The sequence below is a fragment of the Momordica charantia genome (assembly GCF_013281855.1).
Source record: "Momordica charantia cultivar OHB3-1 chromosome 6 unlocalized genomic scaffold, Mcharantia_2.0 BLBB01000006.1, whole genome shotgun sequence".
Lineage (NCBI taxonomy): Eukaryota > Viridiplantae > Streptophyta > Magnoliopsida > Cucurbitales > Cucurbitaceae > Momordica > Momordica charantia.
Genome location: NW_028275164.1, coordinates 26641969 through 26664026, shown reverse-complemented (window position 1 = coordinate 26664026; position 22058 = coordinate 26641969). Strand labels below are relative to the sequence as shown.

Genomic DNA, 22058 nt, shown 5'->3' with positions numbered 1-22058 from the left:
TCTAAATTTCAAAATCCATAATTCTAGAATTTCCGATAAAAATTCAAAATCTATAAAATTCAAGTCCATATCTAAATTCAAAATAGAGTATAAAGTTCAACAGCTAATAATAGTAAAACTTCAAAGTCTAAATTTAGAAAATGAAAATACTAATCTAACACAACTTGAAATCTTAGTCTTCGATGAGCTTTGAAAAATCTTCAACGTCTTCAATATTTTTTCTTCATCTATAATTATCGTGAATCCTATAAAATTAGATGAAATAAAAAATTAGACAATAATATTAGGATTGAATAGAAAAAAGTTTTAGAAAAATGAAGAAAAACTAGAATCAATACCTTTTTCAAGCATTGAATCTTCATCTAAGTATTTATAAAGATCAATATCTTCCGACTCAGAATTTAACCAATTTTTAGAACATATAAGAGCTTCAACTGTTCTTGGAGTCCATGAACAACGTGAAAAATCAACTATATGTCCTCCAGTATTGAAAGCCGACTCCATGCTACAATTGAGACTGGAATTGTCAAAATATCTCTACTAATTTGACTAAGAATCTCAAATCAACAACCATTTTGCTTCCACCATTGAAGTATGTCAAACTTACTATCATTCTTAGCAAGCAATTCTAACAAATATACATCAATATTTGTTGCGTGTCCACAATTGACGTGAAAACCAATGCAAGTATACACCCTAATATTCAGTTGCGGTATAAAATAAAGTCGTATTCACAGGGACTGAGATTGAACTATGAAATAGTAAAATAGAATACCAAAAGAATTTAAAAACACAAACAAATAATGTGGTGTGAATTTTTATACTCTAGCAAACAGGCGAAAAGAGAAGAAATATTATGAAGTAAGGTGCTGGAGCATACAAATACAAGAAAGCACACGAAAACGAAGAAACAAATAAGATATATTGAGAGATCATGAGGGAATCACTTGAATGCTCTCGCTAACTCCTAGCTAACGCTCTAGCAAAACTCACAATGCTGAATTCCCAAACAGACATGCATGACTCTCTCATGAGATATCCAAATATGTTCATTCCCAACTCCCATTGTAGAGTAATTGATAACTCTCTAAATAGAGAGTTATTTGTGTATAATGTTGGTATAAATTAGCTAAAGATAACATCACTTACGCCCCTATTCACTAATTTTGTGCTAAAAAGACCATAAACACTAGTTGTCTACATTATAGTATTGTCAATTACAATGGAACTAATTTTAGTGCATTTTGCTATAGCTTTGACGATGCTACAACATTAGACTCAGATTCAGGAAGCCGAAAACGACAAGCTGACAATGAAAGGACTGCCCAACGAAATTTACCACAGTAATTGGAAGTTTTAACCAAAAGTGAGAGCTGAGTCCCTCAAGGTCCGTGTTGTTGCCCTAGTATCTGAAGGGGGTATAAATACAAACAAGAGGAGAAGCCTCCAAGAACACACATTAAGAAACATTCCCCTTGTTCATCCTTGGAAGGAACCCACCCTTACTCCAAGAAACTCTCTCTAAGAACCGTTAGAGAAAGCAAGGAGAAGAAGCAGACTCTTCAGTGGCAATTGGGAGTTGATCCTCAGCTCATTTTCTTCATTTTCTCATCTTTGTATGAATTTCATTCTTTCATTTGGCTTAACTCTCCTTATGGCTTTGCATAGCTAACCACTTGTGTAAGGGGAGACGTTCTAGACTTATTTTCTAGACTGTAAACGTGTTGTTTGTTTCAATGAAAGTGTGTTTTGAGTTGAAGTAGTGCATCTCTTTGACAATGTTTGGAAAAATGTGTTGAGGAGCGAACCCCTTCATCTCGAGCTAGAGTCTACTTAAGTTTAGCGTGTGGTGACTTAGGGATAAGCATCACCGAGCTTGGTCATAAAAACTGTGTGTATATTCTATTGATGTTTGTCTATGAATGTTAGTAGTAGAAAATTTGGGGTGTTTGGAAGAGCGTTTTGTCTGTTTGACCATTACACTTACTCCTTTAGTGCTACAACATAGTTAGGGTGGCTCAGAAGAGTCGATTTAATCTCCCCCTTGCGCCTTTATTTTTACAAGATTTTATTGAGTGATTGTGGATGTTTGGTATTTCTAACGAATTTACCCCTTGTGTTTGCATTAAGATATTTCTTTCAAAGTCTATTCTTACTCCTGTTTAGTTATTGTTGGAAGAAAGTTCTATTGCTTGTAGTACTTTCTTGAGTGAATATTGAGTGTTTAAACATTTAGTCTCTGTACATTCGAACTTTTATTACTAGCTGCGACGATTGTGTACACTTGCACATAGAAGAATTGGTAGCATAATTAGTGGACAACAATAATCAAACTTAAAGCGCAGTTTATAGGCACGATATGGTGAGCCTCATCCTAGAGTATTCAACATTCTACTTCAAGGAGAGAAGTCTCATAGAGGTTATCATGCATCAAAAGGACCTTTCCAAGTCACAAAGGAGCGGCCAAACACAATCAGTAAGATAGAAGTATTAAAACATCTCTATTAAATCAGCAATGTAAGCAGCTAAAACAATGTTGTTCGAAAGCTATAGCAAGCGATTCACTCCCCGAGGTTAAGGTTTAGTTCATGATAAAAGAAAGTAAAACAGTGTGTAAAAGAGAGAGATGACTCATTAAGTAGAAAAACTTTAGCAGTCGAAGAACCTTCAACTCAGTAGTGATGATGAAAGAGTTAGCTCCTCCTTTGTCAGCTTCTTCCTCGAAATGAGTTTCTTTTTCCAAGATTGATTCCTTCTTTTTCGTCCCTTTTGCGGCTAGGCTTAAATTTCCTTTTATATCGAGTCGTGATTTTTGGGGCAGCACCTGGAAGCTATATGAATGAGGTTAAAGATTTGGAACAGAGCAGTTACTGTGCGCAGTTGACAGATGCGAGAGCATCAAGTAGGCTCGAGCATGGAGACTTCTCCCAGGCTCCAACATTTCTATAACAACCTTCACAGCGCTAGCTTTGGCATCCTCAAATCTGAAAAACAATTCAAAATAGCAGAGAATTAGCTCAAATTTACATAGCTAAAACTTTTCTACCACTTTCCAAATCAAATGACTCACATACAAGTATTAAATTAGATTCCAGAACACCACCAACAACTTCTTGATTTTTGAAAGCTAATGATTTTTAGGTTGAATATCTCTTCTTTTAGTAAGGATATTTCTTGCAATTTTATATGTGAAATTTCAAAGTTCTCGTCCCATTACGTTCATGACATGCATACATATTCTCACGATATTTGCATTTAACTTGAGGATTAGAATGATCACCTTTCAATTTTTCAAAATGATCCCAAACTATGCTTTTGATATTTCTTACGCTTCCTTTAATTTAAACTTGAAAAACGATCTTTCACTAGATCTAAGTTGATAGTACCAAATTTCTCTCCGACCGTCGTACCACTTGGATGTTCCGACGTATTCTTATTAACTCTGCAAAATACATAAAAATTTTATTAAAATCAAATGGAGTGACCAATCAAACTAACATTAATATTTAAACATCATGTACTACATTGAAAACAATATATTTAGCCAAAAGAAAATTGGGCCACCTAAACCCTTCCTGGTAAATCAGTAACAATAAGGACTTAAAAGGTTTTATAAATCTTCGGAAGGTTAATCCTCTCCAGAAATCAGAATAAACACAAATTAAACACCAAAAAATCACACGTTCTACCATGTTATTTAGGTAACTTACTCCTCTGAACTCGAATCCAGCTTGAAAGGGAGGTTCAGTATCAATCGAAAGCTGCGAATCCAAATGGTGGCGAGTGGGGTGGTCGTGCCGGAAACTGAACGGCACGGATTGAGTTGCGCCGACAAAGGTGGGGTTGATGACATTTAGGGATGGCAACCAGGCGGAGCGGGGCCAATTTCGAAGATGGAGGCGGGGATGGAGAAAAATCCCCAATGGGGCGGGATGAAATTTTTGGGGCGAGGGTGGGGCGGGGATTTCCAAGGAACCCGTCTCCATTATAAATATATATTTTTTAATTTATTTTGTTATTATTAGTATACTGAACAAAAAGTGGGTAAATGAGATATTAGCTTGATTTTTTTTTAAAATTAAAAAGTATTTATAAAATTAATATATGTTAATATTATTATATAAAAAAATAGAAAAGTAATAAAAAATTAAACAGGACGGGATTGGGGACGGGGGACGGGGCAAGGGAACCGATCCCCGTCCCCACCTCGTCCCCGCTGGGGAACCCGATTGGGATCCCCGGTTTGACCCCATCACCGGTCAAACTAGAGAATCCCCAACCCGATCGGGTCGGATACCTGCAGGGATCAGGTCCCGCAGGTATTTTTGTCATCCCTAATGACATTGAGTGGTGGGTGGCTGGGTTGAGCATCGAACAACGAGGTGACCAACCTCCCCTAATGTCCATTCGATCGGTTTGGACTAGTTTGATATGTACACCCCTATCTCTGGTCCTAGAAATTGACCCATACTATTCTTGTTCAATTCGAAACTCAACCCGCTTACTTGGTAGCTTACTTTTTTTTATACATAGGGATGAAAGATTTAACGTTTGACCTATAAAGGACTAAGATGCCTGAAACGACATGTCGAAATATTAACAACAAAAATAAAATTCAAGGAACTAAAAATGGAAAGAAAAATAGCTCAAAATTTCCAAGATAAGAATTAAACCTCAATTAATTAATTAATTATGTGGATGGTTCCAAATTTGTTCATTATCAATCACAATCACCATCGGATGCGTCTCCTTGCTGCTTACTTCTTCCTTGAATCGACGTATTGATTCAATAATTCTGCTGCAGTTCTCGGAGTCTCCTCATCCTCGAATATGGGCAAACGGAGCGAGGAGGAAGGCGAGGTCTCTCCCTTGCTCGAAACCCAGGACCATGACTTGCGCGGCGGCGCCACCTTCGCCGTCGTTTTCAGCACTTTGGTTTCTGTATTTGGCTCCTACGTTTTCGGTACCGCCGTAAGTGTTTTCTCGAAACTCCGGCCAGGCCACGTTTGGCTTTGCCGTTGGTATCTCCATTACAAATTCTTATGTAGGCGAACTTTGACTTTTTTGATCAAGTAACTCTGGATCTGAACTCGATCGGGAAATGTGATGAAATCAAAATAGTCGTTCGCTAATTACACGATTCGATTTGAATGTTTAGGGTAAATTTGAGATTACTTTAAAATACTTTCTGGAAACACTTAATTAGTGCTTCTTCCAAAAGTGGTCATAGAAGAAGTGATTACAAACTGATCCTCAATTCTCAGCAATTTGAAAATGATGGTTTGTGATGTTTGTTTTCTCAGATTGGGTATTCATCGCCTTCTCAGACTGGCATCATGACCGACCTGGATCTTACTGTAGCAGAGGTGAATGAAAATTACTGATGGTTGTGTTGTCTTTATTTATGATGTTATGTTCGTCATTGCTTTTATACAATTGGATTGGCGTTTGGTTCTTTACTTAGTAAAATGGTAGTAATCAACCAATCAATTAGATAAATATAATATTTAATAGGTTTAAATACTATTTCGGTCATTGTACTTTGGTTTTTGGTTCATTTTGGTTTCTTTACTTTTAAAACATGCATTTGGTTCTTGTAATTTGTACTTTTAATTTTTGTTCATTTCGGTCCCTCTACTAAATGTCTATTTTGGATTTTGTACTTTTTCAAAAAGTGATTATTTTGGTCATTTTATTTTTATCTCATTTTTTTAGATCAAAATTTTAACATTACACTTAACTCACTAAATTTATTGAGATGTACCATAAATTTGTATTAAATGGTTTCTATCGTGTATAAAATTTGTTAAAATTTTTCAAATAGAGCAAATTGGTCACTTTTTAAAATTACAGATATTAAAATAGACGTTTTGAAAGTACAATGACTACAGTGAACAAAAGTTAAAAGTATAGGAACCAATATGGATGTTTTGAGAGTAAAGGGACCAAAATGAACCAAATAAAAAGTACAGGAAATAGTATTCAATTTTTTTTTAAATTTAATTTAATTAATTAATTAATTATTTATTTTTATGAAGGTAAAGAAAGTTTGTATTACATTTTTATTCTTTAGAACAAGATTTTGCTGTTAAATTTCAAAGTTGGCTCCCTCAAAATCATTATATCAGTTTGTTAATAGTTGTTAGAATAAGTTGTAAATGCATATATCTTCTTATCTAAAGATTCAATTAATGTAACTTTTTTCATTCTGTCTAGTTTTCTAATTGTTATTTGATGATTGTACAGTATTCAGTCTTTGGTTCAGTATTATCAATTTCAGCAATGGTTGGTGCTGTTGTGAGTGGAAAACTGGCAGATTATATTGGTAGAAGAGGTGTAAGTTTTATTATTCCTTCCCATTTTCTTGTCTTGAAATCACTTTTGGTAATTTCGAGCTCTCAGTAAACTTATTTGACTCTTTCCCCTTTGCCGTTCTTGTTTCCTGAGCAGACAATGGGCTTTGCTGAGATCTTTTGCCTCTTGGGGTGGTTTTTTATAGCATTCTCTAAGGTTTGTTCGAGTTTTCTATATTTTGATCGAGTAAAGTTATGCTCTCAAGTTTCTCTAAATCTTCGAAATATTACAATACCATACAAAAAACGATTCATTATATTTTAAGCACTTCTTTATTACAGTATGCATAATAAACATACTTTCAAGTTTTGATACCAGCACTTCTAAAGAGGGCCTTGCACATTTTAGTAATGAATAAAAGCTGTATTTGAAAAAAAAAATTCAGTAACAGAATTAAAAGTTGAAAGAATTATTACAGAGTTATAGAATTAAGAGTCTTAGAAGTTCAATGGACAAAATGAGAATTCCTTCTCTCCCTCTCCCTCCCTCCCTGTATCTCTCTTCCCTTTCCTACAAAGTTTTTCCCTTTCCTTTTAATGAAAAAGTTTTACCATATTGTTGTTAAATTTGAATGAAAATTTTCATTTGACTTGTCAAATTGGTGCTGATAGGTTGCTTGGTGGTTGGATATAGGACGATTACTAGTAGGATTCGGAATGGGAGTTATCTCTTACGTGGTATATGTTGCAAGAATTTCAACTCTTGTTGATTTACAATAGCTCTAATGTTTCCATACAAAAAGAAATGCTGAAGTATGACCTGATCGAGCAGGTTCCTGTCTTTATAGCAGAAATAACACCCAAGGAACTTCGGGGAGCATTTACAACAGTTCATCAGGTAAAAGGCAAATGATCATGAGTTTCTATGTCATTCAAGAAGAAACCGATTTCGTACGTCTTCTGTTGTGATGTTTAGACCAATTTTCATTTGAATATTTTATATATAATATGGACACATGTATGGATCTCTCATACCAAGGTTAACTTGGGGGTCGGAAGGGAATGAATAGTAATTAAAGGAAGTGAGATCCCTTGAATATAATTTTATATGAACGGGTTCCCACAAGGTTCTGTTGGATTTTTTGGCTTTTATTTGGTCATTCTAATTATAATTTATACAAGTTTTTTAAGGGATGGCAATTTAATAAGATAAAAGTCATAAAATAAAACATTGAGACACTTGATTTTCTTGAGTGTTCCTCTAATATAAATCTCCTTGTTTTTTATCATAGTAAAAATACATAGTTAAGAACAGAGCTGATTTCCATTGGGAGAGGGGTGTGGAAAAAAAATGAAACCAACTACCTAATTTCCGAAAATGTAATTGTCAGAAGTTTTTTTTTTTTTAAAAAAACGTCCATCTAGCAAAATCTAGTTGGCTTGAAGTCTTGCATCCAGGGTACAAAATTTCCCTCTCATTTCTATTGTTGTAAAAAAAAAAGGAAAAAAAAAAAGAGAACAGATCAAACAAATAAAAAAAAAATGTTTAGAATATTCTCAATATCTTCAATACCTTATTATGTCAATTGTACAGTTGATGATATGTTTTGGTGTTTCACTGACATGGCTGATTGGAGCTTTTGTGAACTGGAGGACTCTTGCTCTGATAGGTAGCATTTCTACTTGCATGATTTTGAAACTTTAGATGAAGTTGGTTTTTTTTAGTACAACGACATGTGGGATGAGGATTTGAACACACGACCTTTTGGTTGGGGGATATATGTCTTAACCAATTGAGCTATGTTGGCTTATATGAAGATGGTTTATAGGCCATGCTTTCTCATTATCTACATTTTGTTGTAGGGGTAATTCCATGTCTAGCACAACTTATCGGTCTTCCCTTCATTCCAGAGTCTCCTAGATGGCTGGTAACACTGTCAAATTTCTGTTACTTATAATTGTTTGAAGAGATATGAAGTGAATATTAGGTCCCATTTAATAATACTCTGTTTTTAGTTTTACTTTTAAAAAATAAGGTTGCCTACTAATAATTTCTTCACTTTGTTTTCTGATTTGAAGGAAAAAAAATACTTTTTAAAAGCTCTACTTCTTTTATGTTATATGACTTAGCTATGGTTTAAAAGTGTTTGGACTTTTCAAGGAGATTATAAAGTAAAGAATTTGTTAGTAATTCAAAGTTTATTTTTTAGATTAAAAAAACTAACAAAATAGCTATCAAACTTACTCTAGATTATTTCAATATTTTAATAGTAATCTATTAAATAAATCTAATCAAGAAAATAGTACTATTTGTAAATGTAGGCAAAGAATGACCGAGACTTAGATTGCAAAGCTGCTCTTCAACGTCTAAGAGGGGAGAGAGTAGATATTTCCGCAGAAGTGTCAGAAATTCAAGTATACTTTTAAACTTTTTTTTCGTTTTGGTTTTGGTTTTTTTGTTTTTATTTTTAAACAAAGGCATTTTTATGTGTTTTCTAACCTTATAGGAATACACGGAATTGCTAAAACAACTCCCTGAGCCAAGTGTTCTTGATCTATTCCAAAGGCAATATGCACGTTCTCTCATTGTGAGCCTTCAAATTTGACCTTAGTCGGGGAATTTTTAACATCCATAGCACTTCATCTTTTGTTTACGTGGTGATTTTGAGCTGTTGTGTCAGGCAGGAGTTGGCCTTATGGCGCTGCAACAATTTGGAGGGGTTAACGGCATTTCATTCTATGCAAATTGTTTATTCACTTCAGCCGGTATGCGAAAGTCAAAACATCCACTCGTTCATGGTTTTAGTTCCAAAACATTAGGCACACTAAAAGAAGCAAAATCCTTTGGATTTTGACAGGGTTTTCGGGAACTGTTGGGACTATAGCATTGGCTGCTGTTCAGGTCTTTTTATTGCTTTACACTCGTTCCCCAAATGGATTGCAAGAACAGGGCCCCCCCCCCCCCCCCTGTCTCATTCTGCTCAATGGTTTTACAGATACCAATGACTTCTCTTGGTGTAGTTTTGATGGACGTGTCTGGACGACGACCGCTTTTGATGGTATGCAATGCTTGTACTCATTGTTTAGACTGACATTAAATAACGGACAAGCTGATGTGAACTTTGAATTTCAAACAGATTTCAGCGACTGGAACTTGCTTAGGTTGTTTATGCGTAGCGATATCATTCCTCTTTAAGGTTTACTTCTAGCTTCTATCTGTCATAGAATTTGGTGCCCCCGCTAGCTTTTAAAGATTCATCATCATATTCTAAAAGGACACTTATTTTGAATATGCAGGATTTACAACTATGGGAATCTGGCTCTCCCATTTTGGCTCTTGTCGGTGTACTGGTAATGTTGATTAATTATCCTTTGTAATTATCTTTCCGGTCTTATTCTTCTTTTGGATTAGTCATTTTTTCTCTTGTTAGGTCTTTAGTCATTGTATCGGCTCCCTTCTTTAGGCTGTGGTTTTCTGTAAGTTCTTTCTGTGTTCTTTCATTTTTCTCAATGAAAGCCTAGTTTTCATCAGGGTAGAAAAAAAGGTCGATCAATATAGAAATATAAGCACGACTGTCCTTTCTTCTTTCTTTCCATGCAGAATTTGGCGAACTAAAACTTGATCCAAAGTTGGATTCTTGGTTTATTGTTATTCTCATTGTTCTAAAATAAGAGAAGTTGTTGCATCATCTCTTAACATTATGTTACCACTTCTTTATGTTCAGGGAGGCATATTGAATAATTAATTGACCATGAAAAATACCATATTTCTTTACAAACTTGGGAGCTAGTAGACTCATTATTTGTGTACTTTGTTCTGCATCTGCACTTAAATATGGATTAGTTCTCATTAATTTTCGTTTGTCTCGTATTCGTTACTATTGGAGTCCTTTTGTAATTTTTCTCTCTGGACTTTGTTATTTCTGCAAACAGACATTCTCTGGATCTTTCTCGTTGGGCATGGGAGCAATTCCTTGGGTGATAATGTCAGAGGTATGAATGTTTTTTAAGTGCAGATGAAAACATGAAGGGCATATTTGTTAGAATTTTGGTTTTAGTTTTCTGTTCTTAAAAATCTTCCTTGTATACCTGTACATAATTTTCTTTTCTTTGTAGAGGACTTTAAAGGGGATGAGTTCAAAATCAGACTACACCTTTTTGTTTCTTATCAAAAAAAAAATAAAAAAATCAGTCACTACCTACCCAGAATTTAAAATCATAAAAATTTATTTGGGAATCAAATGTAGTAGGATGAGTCAGTTGTCTTTGGCAATCAAATGTAGTAGGATGAATCAGTTGTCTTGTGCGATTAGTTGAGGTGCCCCATTTGATTTGGACACCCAGAGATATTTATATATGTTGTTGCTTGAATTGATTCATTGCAATTTCTTCTTCTTCTGCAGATATTTCCTATAAACATGAAGGGTTTGGCAGGCAGCATGGTTGCTTTAGTGAGTTGGCTAGGTTCATGGATCGTTTCATACTCCTTCAACTTCCTTTTGGATTGGAGCTCTACAGGTTTTTATTATTATTATTATTATTACTACATTAACGAGTAATTTGGTGTTTTTGTTGACTTTTGGAAGGTATCTTTTTCATATTCTCAAGCGTTTGTGGGTTCACAGTATTGTTTGTTGCAAAGTTTGTTCCTGAAACAAAGGGAAGAACTTTGGAAGAAATTCAAGCCGCCATGAACCCTATATCTAAAGGTTGAATTCTGGAATTTTTTTTTTGGTTGCTTCTTACAAATAATTCATATGAATCCGTAATTACCCTTTTTTTTATTTTAGTTAATTCAAACATTGATTCACACATTGGATGTTACTTTTCAATGATAATTTTTGTGGAATTGTAATGTGATGATTGCATAAGACAAATAAAAGTACTTAAAAAGTGTTTAATACTACCTTTTTTCGAACTTTTCAGAAGCTTTTCAAAATGTCAGTATAAAATATAAGTATCCACAACAAAAACATATTTATCATAATAAAATTGATCATTATCTTTTATAATATTATATGTCGATGTAAATGGAAATATCGAGTCTTAATTTTATAGAAATATTGATAAATTGTTAATGTCAATGGATATTTCTAAAAAATTATAAATATAAAAAATTTATATTAAATATTTAAAATAACAAAGGATAATTTCACTTTTTTAAATAAGTTAAAATTTATTAATATTAATATTTTATCAATCTCAGTAATATTTTGTTGATATTTTTTATATTTTGTCAATATCTTTGATACTATGCAAAAATATCAATGCAACCTTCCCTATCGATGTCAAACCGAAGACCATATAGAAAATATTGATAGAAATGTTGATATGTTGACAAAAATTTAACACTCTTGCAAATTGATTAGATTATCATTCTTATACAATTTGGTTTGACCATATTTTGGAGATACCCAACCTACCTTTTGGTAACAAAATCTTTTTGGGAGGGGAAATGATTTTTCCTCAATCTAATTTCGGAGGGGTGAAGAATAGACCCTATCCCTGTCCTCCTTTCCAAATTCTATGATAATGTTAGACTAGATTATAAGTTTGATCCAAAAAAGATAGTCTGAAAACTTTGCCCAAATGAATAGATACAACCAACTTTAAAAAATTCCAGAACTTATTAGAAAATTTTAAAAGTACAAGAACAAATGGTTAGAGACCAATTTGTCCAATATGTTTTACACAAACTAAAAAATATTTTAAAAGAGAGAAGTTTTCTTGTTTGGTAGGCAAAGGAAAATGCTTTTGTTTTGTCTAAAATTTGAAAAGACAGTTTTCTTTTACATCTTATCCTTTGAGCACTTCATGCCTTATCCAAGCAACAAGCAAAGCAAGTTGTTTGGTTCTCCGTTGGGCTAATTCAATTCATTTGTCAAATATTACAGCTCAATACAGTAGTCTCTAATATAATTTGGATATTTTCTCGATTCAGTCCATTTTATTAATATATATTTTTTTTAGTCTTACAACAATAAAAGAAAAAAATGCCAATTAAAATAGGGTAAGGCTACTTCTCAAAATAATAATAATAATAAGGTTAGAGAAGAAGACATCCACGATTTAGAGTCATTGACCAAATTTGGCTTACTTCACTTCCCAAGTACTTGGAGGTGATTTCTCACCATCTACGTGTCGACATATGATATACTCAACAGTGATGAATCAGTATAGTGATTCATATGAAAACCTAACGGTCGCAACTCATGTTCCATACCAAGCCGACTAGAGTCTCATACTTTGCCGCCTGAGTTATTGATAACTCTCCATAAGAGAGTTAATTTTGTATGAAAATCACCTAGAATGGCTAAGGATGTTCACATTAGCACCCAATTCATCTTTATTTCATCCTCCTGTGTTTTGAGTTTCAAAGCAACTCACAATGTTAGTTGATGTTGTGATTTATGTGATATATCATAACTTTGAATGTTTTGGCGTAGGATTGTTGATGTTGTTGCCTTGGAATCAAAAAGTCAAAATAGGACAGAGCTGAAAGCGATTGATTGTTACTCACAGACTTATTGCAAAAAACTCAAGTGCTTCGTCTCCTGTTTTTACTGTAGTAAGTCTGTTAGTAACAATCTGTCGCTTTCAATTCTGTCCTTTTAAAAAACAACAAATTGCTTATCCCCGATTAGTCGAGCTGAGTCGAAACTTATACATTGGTTGCCTAAATCATAAGCCGAGCCAACCTATACTTATTTCTGCATCTATAAAACTTTGACACAATCCACGACAACACGCTATGATTCTCAGGCTGTCGGAGAGTCGTCAGAGCTATGTTGGAAGCTCCACTTATAAACAAAGACCTTTCACCTCATTTTAGCTATGTAAAGCTATATTCTCTATTGAGTATAGATCAACCAACTACTAACTTAAGCGTAGGAGCGCTGATCCCCTACTTGCATCACTTTAGTTTGTTTAGGAGAATCAACTCGTTCGTTGCGGACCTTCAGAGGCTTGGTCAAATTCTGGATCATTCTTGAGTATTTGTCTAAAAACTCTAATTATTATGGATGAGATAATTAAAGAAAGACCGAGAGAACATACCAAAGCTGACAAACAACAAGTTAGTAGTTGAATATAATGTCTAAGACTGAAAAGAAAACAACCCCATGGGCTAACACACCCACAGGCGGTCTGGTCGGTCCTCAACTGACCACCCTGTGGTCAACTCGCCCACGATCATTCTGGTTGGTCCTTGGTCGACTAGTTCGTGGGAGGGTCAGCCTTGGATCATGGTCCACAGTAAGTTGACTAGGTCGAAGCTCGAATAAAAGTGACATAAAGATGCCTCGAATTTAAAGACTCTCTTGATAAGAGATAAAAAGGTTGCAAACTTCGAGATCCAAAGAATTTATGGAATTCAAAAGAGATAGAAGTGATAAGCCTTGATTAAAGGCTAAAAAGAATAGGTTTGTATACTTAGTTGATGGTTATTTGAGATGAAAAATGTATGTTCATGCATATAATTTAGAGAAAATGTACATATTTTGTGATTAGGGACTTTGGAATTTAGTTATAGGTAAATGAAGGCTAATTTGTATAAATATGTTTATTTTGTGAGGAAAAGTGAAGATTAATTATCACAATGTGTCAGACACATCGCATGTCCAGAATTTCTAGCTTATTAGAGGAATGCACCACCAGTCCTGATAAAGGAACTAACTCAATTATGCATGAGAACTCCCTTATACAAGGTGAACCCCCACAACAATAATAAGAATAACCCCAATAACAAGATGATGAATCAATCCCAAGAAAGCTAAACATATTTGTGCTTGGAAAAAATGATCAATGATCAAGAATAAAGGAGAACTTGTTCCTATATTCAAGATTTCGAACTCTTCACAACCTAATTGATCAAATTAGATTGAAAGTTCTAAACATGCATTCTAAACACAAGAATACAAAGAAAGCTTAAAGCTTGAGAGAGATTAAACTCAATCTGAAATTTTCATTCATCAAATGTTGTGTTTGAAAAGCAAATGTACATCCCTATTTATAGTAATTCAAAAGACATAATGAAAAGACACAAACCTTGGATGAAAAGACACGACCCTTGAAAAATACATAATAAATTAAATATGTGGATGAATCTGGATTTTTAGATTCATGAAGTTTCTTAGAGGACAAGATGTCTTTTCAAGCTTGAAGGGATGCAACTCTTCACCAAGTGTGAACACCTTAGCTTGGAAGTGACCATTCAACCTTTTTTTGTAGTCTTTTAGCTCTAGCTCTTGTGATTGGACCTTGTGGCATAATGATTGGCTCATGATTGGGTTGACTTTGAGCATAAGCTTCATTTGAGCTGATTTGAGCTTCCTCCTCTTGTAGGCTTTCCTCGTACACTCCGTGATCACTCATTTCTATATCAAGTCCTTTGAAAGTTCCAACTTCATAATGCTTCAGCCATATTTGATGTCTAGATAATCAAAACATGAATAGCCACTTTTAACGAAGTAATTGGTCAAAGCTGTGATCTCTACAACAACGAGTAGTTACCAACTTCCCATGGAATTTTCCACATTTTGATACCTCTCGAGCCTATATAATGAGCTTTCATGGATCACTTCAAGACATCTCATTTTTCATGCTTTTGTTCTTTCTCTCTACTTTATTATCAACTTTAGTTTTTAAGTTTAGTTCTTCAATTAATTTTTCTGCAATTACTCTTGTTTATTTTATTGCAATTTAAATTGTTCCATTTTGTACTTTCTTCCCAATTCTAATTAAAATGCACTCTTTTGTTATCTTCTCTTGTGTTTTCATTTCTTTCACTACCATGAGTAGCTAAATTGCTTCTTCAATCCTCCTACGAATGATTTAATTCATCTATTTTAAATTACATCTATCAATGAGCACGGCGTATTACGCTCTCTTTACTTATCTTGATTGATACAATTTATCTAGTTGATTTTTTTGTTGGTCACTTGTTTAAATCACATTATTTTGAATTTAATTCTGAAAAGGTTAGAGACAAACTGATTTCATGAAGGTAAAACGAGAAGTTACTTAGAAATAAGAACTAAAACAGGATCCTAGACATAGGCTCTCTTACCCGTTAAACGTAAGTTGGAACTTGATTTATTTAGGATTCTAGAGTTTCATAGATATATGTAAACACTAGCCTAAGCTTCTAAATGAACCAAAAGTGGAATGGAATAGAAGTTGAACCAGTTTGCATAAATTGAGCTTTAACTACAGGCACATTTGAATGTGTAATTCATATTTTAGAACTAAATCTTAGTAGGGGGTTGACTTTTTAATCCTTGTGTTTTTATTCCCAACAATTTCACCAATTTTTATCCCAATCCCGATTGCTCATTAAAGTAATTTACAAAATCAATTTTAAAAGAAAACTAGTCCCTGTGAAGACGAACTTAAAATATTTCCAGATTATTACTTGTGACAGTGTGCACTTGCACTTACCCTCTAGCTATTAAGCAGAGGCGCAACAAGAAGATATCCTAATAACTTTAGGTTTTCACTTATAAGTAAAGAGTGAACACTCATATGTTGAAAAATCTTACTTTTAGCTAAGCTTTACGAAAAGCTCAATTCTAATTTAGGCATCAAAGTGTGTGTGGTTAGTACCATAATGAGTGTGTTATTCTATTTGGTATTGCAGGTCATCCATTTTTAAATTGGTGTGAATTTGACAATTCAAGTAATCCAAATTTACGCATCAACACTAACAATGACTTTTTAAATCGCTACAACATTTTTTTTTTCAGAAAAAAGGAACTGGATCATTTTTATGGTTCAAGATCAAATTGTTAAAATTATCTTTTTCGAGGTTTAAGATCAACCTTTACAAAAAATTTTTTTTTTTAAAATATAAGAACAACCTCAAGAACTATCCCAAACAATAGATATACAAATTTGTTAAAAAAATATCTTACAAATAGAAGTCCCCAAATCGCTTTAAAAAATAACAAATTCAAGTTCAAGGTGCTAAAAAGTGGTAGGGGTAACTCTTCTTTTTTTCCTTTTTTTCTCCAATTTCCCTTCAATTTTTTAATTTAAATAGGGGAGAAAGAGTTAGACTATTGTGCCATGTGTCATCTTGTGATTGGCTACAAAAATCAAATTAAAAAAACAACAAATACAATGATGTCAAATAAGTAAAAAAAAAGGCATTTAATGCAAATTAGAAAAAAGGCAAAACAAAAAATGTCATAAAATCTTGTCTATTGTGCCATGAAAGCCCCAAAAAGAAGGAGCATTAAATGTTGGGAGGAGAGCCGTTGTCTTGTCTTTTTCTATTTTTAATACTCAAACTTTGTTGATCGGCCACATGTCTAAATTTCATCCAATGATCATCTTTTTTGATCAAAGAACAACGTTAGATATAGGCATATAAACTAAAATAGAAATGTCACATTCAATCATTTTCACAAAACAAATCTCAATTTAAATTTTGATTTAGTCTTGACCGTTCAAATATGATGGGTTTATGAAATAACATTATGCTCATAAAATATTAACAACAATAACAAAAAATTAAGATAAGTATTTGTTATTATCACAACACTAATCCGTTATTAATTTTAATTAATTAATTAATTAAAAATTAAGGGAAAAAAAACCAATGATACTAGAAGCAATGAACACTAGAGGAGGAGAAGAAGAGAAGAGAAGACAAATAAAAAAATAACAAAGTTGCTTAAGGAAAACATAATATTAAATTAATAAAAATTTACACCTCGCACTAAAATATTAAAAATAGTCACCTCAATGTGCCTCGTCATTTCTTCGTTAGTTAATTAAAAACAACTTTGTTGGAGGTGATGCCAAGTATAGCTTTGTAATAGTTGGCAACTACTCCTCCCTTTGAGGTTGGAGATACAAGTTTTAACCCTTCAACGTTCCTTGGTTTGGATCCGAGGCTCCCGATCATTTTAATGCTGCAGTATAGCCCTCCTTTTATGTTCACCTCAAATCATCATTATATCCATCATCATTGGATACTTCATCATTTGATGGAATGTTGAAGGAACAAATTGGAGTGTATGAATAATGTTTCGATCGAGTATGACATTGTAGGTCGAAGTTCGATCAATGACGATGAACTCAACCACCTTCATTATTTGAAATTATCTTCACCGATAATGTAGGCAAATATATACATCCCTCAGGCACCACTATTTTGCCAACAAATCCAACCAACAAGGTCAAACACTTCTTAAGTTGAGTTCTTTTCATGCCTAAGGTAGCATATGTGGAAAAGGACAGCACGTTAGTAGAAGCTCTTTTGTCGACCAATATACGTTGGACCTTGACATGGTCAATGTACGAGACAATAACTAGAGCATCATTATGAGGCATATGGATGCCCTCCATATCTTGGTCGTTAAAGATGATGGGCATGATCGATTTTTTGGAGTACAAGTATAAACCTCGTGTGCAGCTTCTCGAGCTAAAGCTTTTCTTTTATTTTTCTAATTGACCCCACTTCGACCATTGAAGATTGTGTTGATGACTAGAGGTCAATCATCATTATGCCGAGGCCGCGATCTAGACCTTTCTCTGTTTTTATCCTTCATCATCTTGGTCGACTTGAATTGCTTGGTGCATAAGGTTTATCAAATACCTCAGGTCATTTCCCTTTCATTGGGTCGCATGAAATTGATGACTATGACATCTCAATTCGCCTAAGGTTTTGACGATCTTGCTCCATGACCTACATTCTCACTCTAATCTTGACCATTTCAGCTACCATGGCCATTACGAGGCTCAGAGGGCGGTCGATGGTTCGACCAGAGCGACCACCTCAATTTCCCCAAGTTCATTAGGGGTATCCTAAAATTGGGAGGTCAGTTTAGATGACCTATGCCTGAGGAGCTTTTGTCCCTTCCTTCACGGCATTGTGACCATTAGTCACATCCGTTGAGGTTCCAATGACTTGAGAATTGAGAGGAAGGATTGGGTGTCAACCTCAGTGGCTAGCGATGCTTGATTCTTGAGAGCGTGCTTGATTCATAGCTCGATAGGGAATAACTTAAGTTTTGTCTTTTCGCACAGATAAAGCCAAATGGTTGATTAGAAAAATGACGTGAAGCTTGAACTCGGGTAGCCAACAACAATCGCACATAACCTGCATAGAGAGAAAAAAAGGATCTAATGTTCGAGTCAGTTTAAATCCAATCTATACTCAAAGAGAGAATAGTTTCGTGTACCTAGAAATTGAACTGGGTTCTCTCTATTTATAGGTTTTGGAGCCCCGATATCGCTTATTAAACTGTTACTAGCGCTCCATAAATCGCAGCATGTTGCCTAAAAAGCGGTTATAGGTAGCGACGTAAAGTACTATGATCGTTAGCTCGTCTCAAGGATGATGAACTGTTGAGAGCCATATCGGTTGACTTGACCCTTGTGAAGTTCTAGGCAACTGATCTCTTATACTTCAGCTCAGCCTTCATGAAGTACCGACCTACTTATTTTCATTTTCAAAATTCAATCTTTAGATAGAGTCGTTATAATGACTAGGTGTGTTATGTTGTAATCTATCAAATGTTGTCCCGTGGCGTCCGAATCAACCCTCAACATCAACCTTTAGAATCTTAGTTTCTAAAATAAAAATTGTCATAGCATTAAATATTAAACAATGAAGAAATATACAAAAACAAAAAAAAAGGGAAATTAAATATTGAACGAATAGAATAAGCTGTCAATGGAATCAACCCCCTCCCCAGCACATAAAATCTTAAAATTGAAGGAAAAAACAAAAGGGAAGAGAAAAGAAGGCGGCTATAAATAAAGGGAGAAACTGGGAATGGCGAAAATCAATTCTTCCCACCGAACAAATTCACAATTCAAGACACAGCAATCGAATTTCAATCCACCAAACTTCTGTTTCTCAATTGAGAATTCTGTTCGTTTCTGCAGCAGGAGGAGGAATTTGGATCCAATTCCGACCCCCAAATTTAGAATCCGATGCGACCGGAGATCGAAACCGACCAGAATCAAAGCCACCGGAAGCCGCTCTCCGTCCTCCCAAAGCGCATAATCTTGGTCCGCCACGGCGAGTCTCAGGGGAATCTCAACTCCGCAACTTACACCACAACCCCCGACTACAAGGTTCCATTAACCGAGGACGGCGTCATTCAGGCTCGATTCGCCGGCTCCGAGCTCCACCGATTGCTCTCCGATGACGGGCGGAACCCTCATTGGCGTGTCTACTTCTACGTTTCTCCCTACGAGCGCACCCGATCCACGCTCCGGGAGATCGGCCGCTCCTTCTCCAAGAAGAGGATTATCGGAGTCAGAGAGGAGTGTAGGATCAGGGAACAGGATTTTGGGAATTTTCAAGTCGAGGAGAGGATGAAGGTCGTCAAGGAGACCAGAGAGAGATTTGGGAGATTCTTCTACCGCTTCCCGGAGGGGGAATCCGCCGCCGACGTTTACGATCGCGTTTCCAGTAAGTTCTTCTCATTTTGCCCTCTCATTTTCTTTGCATGATTCCACTTTTTTTTTTTTTATTTTGAAAGGAGAAATTAGGTTTAAAATCAAGCTCTGTTTCTTGCTCTCTGATGCCTCTGGTGTAAAACTGTTGGATACATAATTTTGGTTTATATTATACCTCTTTTACAATGCATTCTTATTTAGTTATATGCTGTGCTTGAGAAATGGTTTAATGGGTTATGCTGGAGTAGAAGTCGAGCAAGTTTGGTATGTGAGTCTAGCTTTTGTCTCGGGTTATGTTCTGTTGATCTCAAGATGTTATATAAATTTGAGCACTTTTTATACTAAATGCTAACCTTTACACATCATAAAACCATAAACACTTCCCTATTAGCAAATTGGAAGTGTTTCATGTAACCCTTGTAATTTCATACATCAATGACATTGTTTCTTTCTCTAAAAAAAAAAAATAAAACCATAAACACAAACTCTCTGGTCCTATTGCTCATCATTTTGTACATGAATTGTACAAACTCAGACTTTCCAATTTCATACTCCAAAAACTTGGACTTCTTAAAATCGTTAGCCAAACATTTCTTTTGAATTTTCCTGTATGAGACGGCACACTTGCTCTTAGATTTTACAGGGATTTTGGGGATATTGATGAAAACCTTCCACTTTCTGAAGTATGATAATCTTGGACCAGCTGTAGAGGTGTAATCTCATGACTATCAGTTTCATATTATGCTGGTAAAGATAGATACTGGAATGGCTGAAAAGAATAATGAAGAGAGAAGATGGTAACCAAAGGGCGTTTGTGTTCTATAGTTTTTCTTTTATGGAAAACTGAACTTTGGTTGAGAAGAACGAAAAGATATAAAAGGGTATACAAAAAGACTGCCCAACACGAGGACATGCCCAAATAGTGTTTGTTACAAGGTTTTATCACCATTTGAAGAAAACGTGTGAAACACTGAGTTTTTGTTTGTATTCAATGTTTCATATTTTATCTCTAAAGACAGATCAGTATCAGCTGATAAAGGAATGTAAAAGGCCAAAGAAAAATGGAGGCTGAGGACATGAGCATATGATTTAAGAGAATTGAATATTTAAAATGTTTCTTTGATATTGGAGAATTGGGATTCCCTACTATTGAAGTTGAAATTAACTTTTCTTTCAAATGGACCATCAGTTCATTCTAAAATATTTTATAATAGAGAAAGCAGTTTTCATTTAAAAGATAAAGCAGTATTAGAAGTAGCCATCATAATGTAGTTGACACTTTTATAAACGTTAGACATGCATGAGAGATATAGAAAATATATATAATTGTGCCACTTGTTTAATAATTTCTCTAACTATAATGGTATATTATTGTGTACCACAGTTTAGAAGTATACTTTACAAATTGAGGAATCGAGATACATCAACTTATTATCATGTAACTAAGTCGTTGCTCGTTAGCGTCTTAAACATGAGTTGTTGTGGGACATTGCTTATTCTTCTCATTTTTTGATGCACATGAGATGAGATCAAGGGTGGTGTGTTGAAATAACTATCTTGAGGAACGCATTGGTATTTTTCAGGCTTCCTTGAGTCGTTATGGAGGGACATAGACATGAACAGACTCCGCCACAACCCTTCCCATGACCTCAACCTTATAATCATATCTCACGGCCTAACGTCACGTGTCTTCCTCACAAAATGGTTCAAATGGACGGTCAAGCAGTTCGAGTACCTGAACAATCCCGAAAACTGTGAGTACCGGGTGATGCAGTTGGGACAAGGCGGGGAATACAGCTTAGCCATTCATCACACAGAGGAAGAAATGCTGGAATGGGGACTCTCCCCTGAGATGATATCTGATCAGAAATGGAGAGCAAGTGCCCACAAAGGGGAATGGAATGAAAGGTGTCCTTGGTATCTTGATGCTTTCTTTGATAATCTAGCTGACTCGGACGACAACGATAACTGTGACGAACCATGTCACGATCACGATGAACTACTCGAATCTTGTCCAAGTGATGAACTAGTTGAATCTTGTCCAAGTGAAGTTCTCGTAGAGGAATGACAATTAAATTGAAATTCTTTCAATCTGATATGTACCATGCTGTCTTTTGCTTATAGTGTTCTTGGTTTTGCTCTGTATCATTTGGGTATTTAGAAAAAATTTTCACTCTTCTATCCACAGGAACAGGACAATACTTGAAGGAGGAAAATTGTGAAGGCGACCGATGTAGTATAGTTAATTTAATTTAGGTTAAATTATACCGATGTAGTATAGTTAATTTAATTTAGGTTAAATTATAAGTTTAGTCACCGAACTTTCAATTTTGTGTCAAATAACTTTAT

The 22058-nt window shown here is 34.8% G+C and overlaps 2 protein-coding genes and 1 long non-coding RNA gene across 4 annotated transcripts; 2 read left to right on the top strand and 1 right to left on the bottom strand.

Moving 5' to 3' along the window:
• Positions 1 to 95: 95 nt before the first annotated feature.
• On the bottom strand, positions 96 to 3964 carry LOC148211028 (uncharacterized). Its single transcript, XR_015791318.1, has 4 exons — positions 3711 to 3964; positions 3281 to 3442; positions 339 to 2984; positions 96 to 245 (listed from the first exon to the last, which is right to left on the bottom strand). It is a non-coding gene; the product is annotated as an uncharacterized LOC148211028 (long non-coding RNA).
• Positions 3965 to 4730: 766 nt separating this feature from the next.
• On the top strand, positions 4731 to 11148 carry LOC111026047 (sugar transporter ERD6-like 5). 2 transcript variants are annotated; one of them, XM_088125587.1, is made up of 18 exons: positions 4731 to 4971; positions 5304 to 5366; positions 6247 to 6336; positions 6451 to 6510; positions 6966 to 7031; positions 7126 to 7191; positions 7888 to 7963; positions 8157 to 8221; positions 8616 to 8708; positions 8801 to 8881; positions 8975 to 9059; positions 9152 to 9195; positions 9290 to 9352; positions 9431 to 9490; positions 9591 to 9644; positions 10227 to 10286; positions 10697 to 10757; positions 10880 to 11148. In XM_088125587.1, the coding sequence occupies exons 1-18, from the start codon at positions 4831 to 4833 to the stop codon at positions 11005 to 11007; spliced, it is 1356 nt and encodes a 451-aa protein (XP_087981713.1). In that variant the 5' UTR covers positions 4731 to 4830; the 3' UTR covers positions 11008 to 11148. The 2 variants fall into 2 exon arrangements, with proteins under 2 accessions (XP_087981713.1, XP_087981712.1); XM_088125586.1 differs by having other exon boundaries at positions 4733 to 4971; positions 10697 to 10811.
• Positions 11149 to 18992: 7844 nt separating this feature from the next.
• On the top strand, positions 18993 to 21894 carry LOC111026172 (phosphoglycerate mutase-like protein AT74). Its single transcript, XM_022304199.2, has 2 exons — positions 18993 to 19722; positions 21293 to 21894. Exons 1-2 carry the CDS (start codon positions 19239 to 19241, stop codon positions 21775 to 21777), a joined length of 969 nt encoding a protein of 322 aa, XP_022159891.1. The 5' UTR covers positions 18993 to 19238; the 3' UTR covers positions 21778 to 21894.
• Positions 21895 to 22058: the final 164 nt, after the last annotated feature.

Excerpts from the sequence above, each read along its gene's own strand:
- LOC111026172 (XM_022304199.2), top strand. The coding sequence starts at position 19,239 with ATGCGACCGGAGATCGAAACCGACCAGAATCAAAGCCACCGGAAGCCG. Across the intron at positions 19,723-21,292 it reads CGTTTACGATCGCGTTTCCA|GCTTCCTTGAGTCGTTATGG; the intron begins GTAAGTTCTTCT and ends GGTATTTTTCAG.
- LOC111026047 (XM_088125586.1), top strand. The coding sequence starts at position 4,831 with ATGGGCAAACGGAGCGAGGAGGAAGGCGAGGTCTCTCCCTTGCTCGAA. Across the intron at positions 4,972-5,303 it reads CCTACGTTTTCGGTACCGCC|ATTGGGTATTCATCGCCTTC; the intron begins GTAAGTGTTTTC and ends TTGTTTTCTCAG. Across the intron at positions 10,287-10,696 it reads CTTGGGTGATAATGTCAGAG|ATATTTCCTATAAACATGAA; the intron begins GTATGAATGTTT and ends CTTCTTCTGCAG.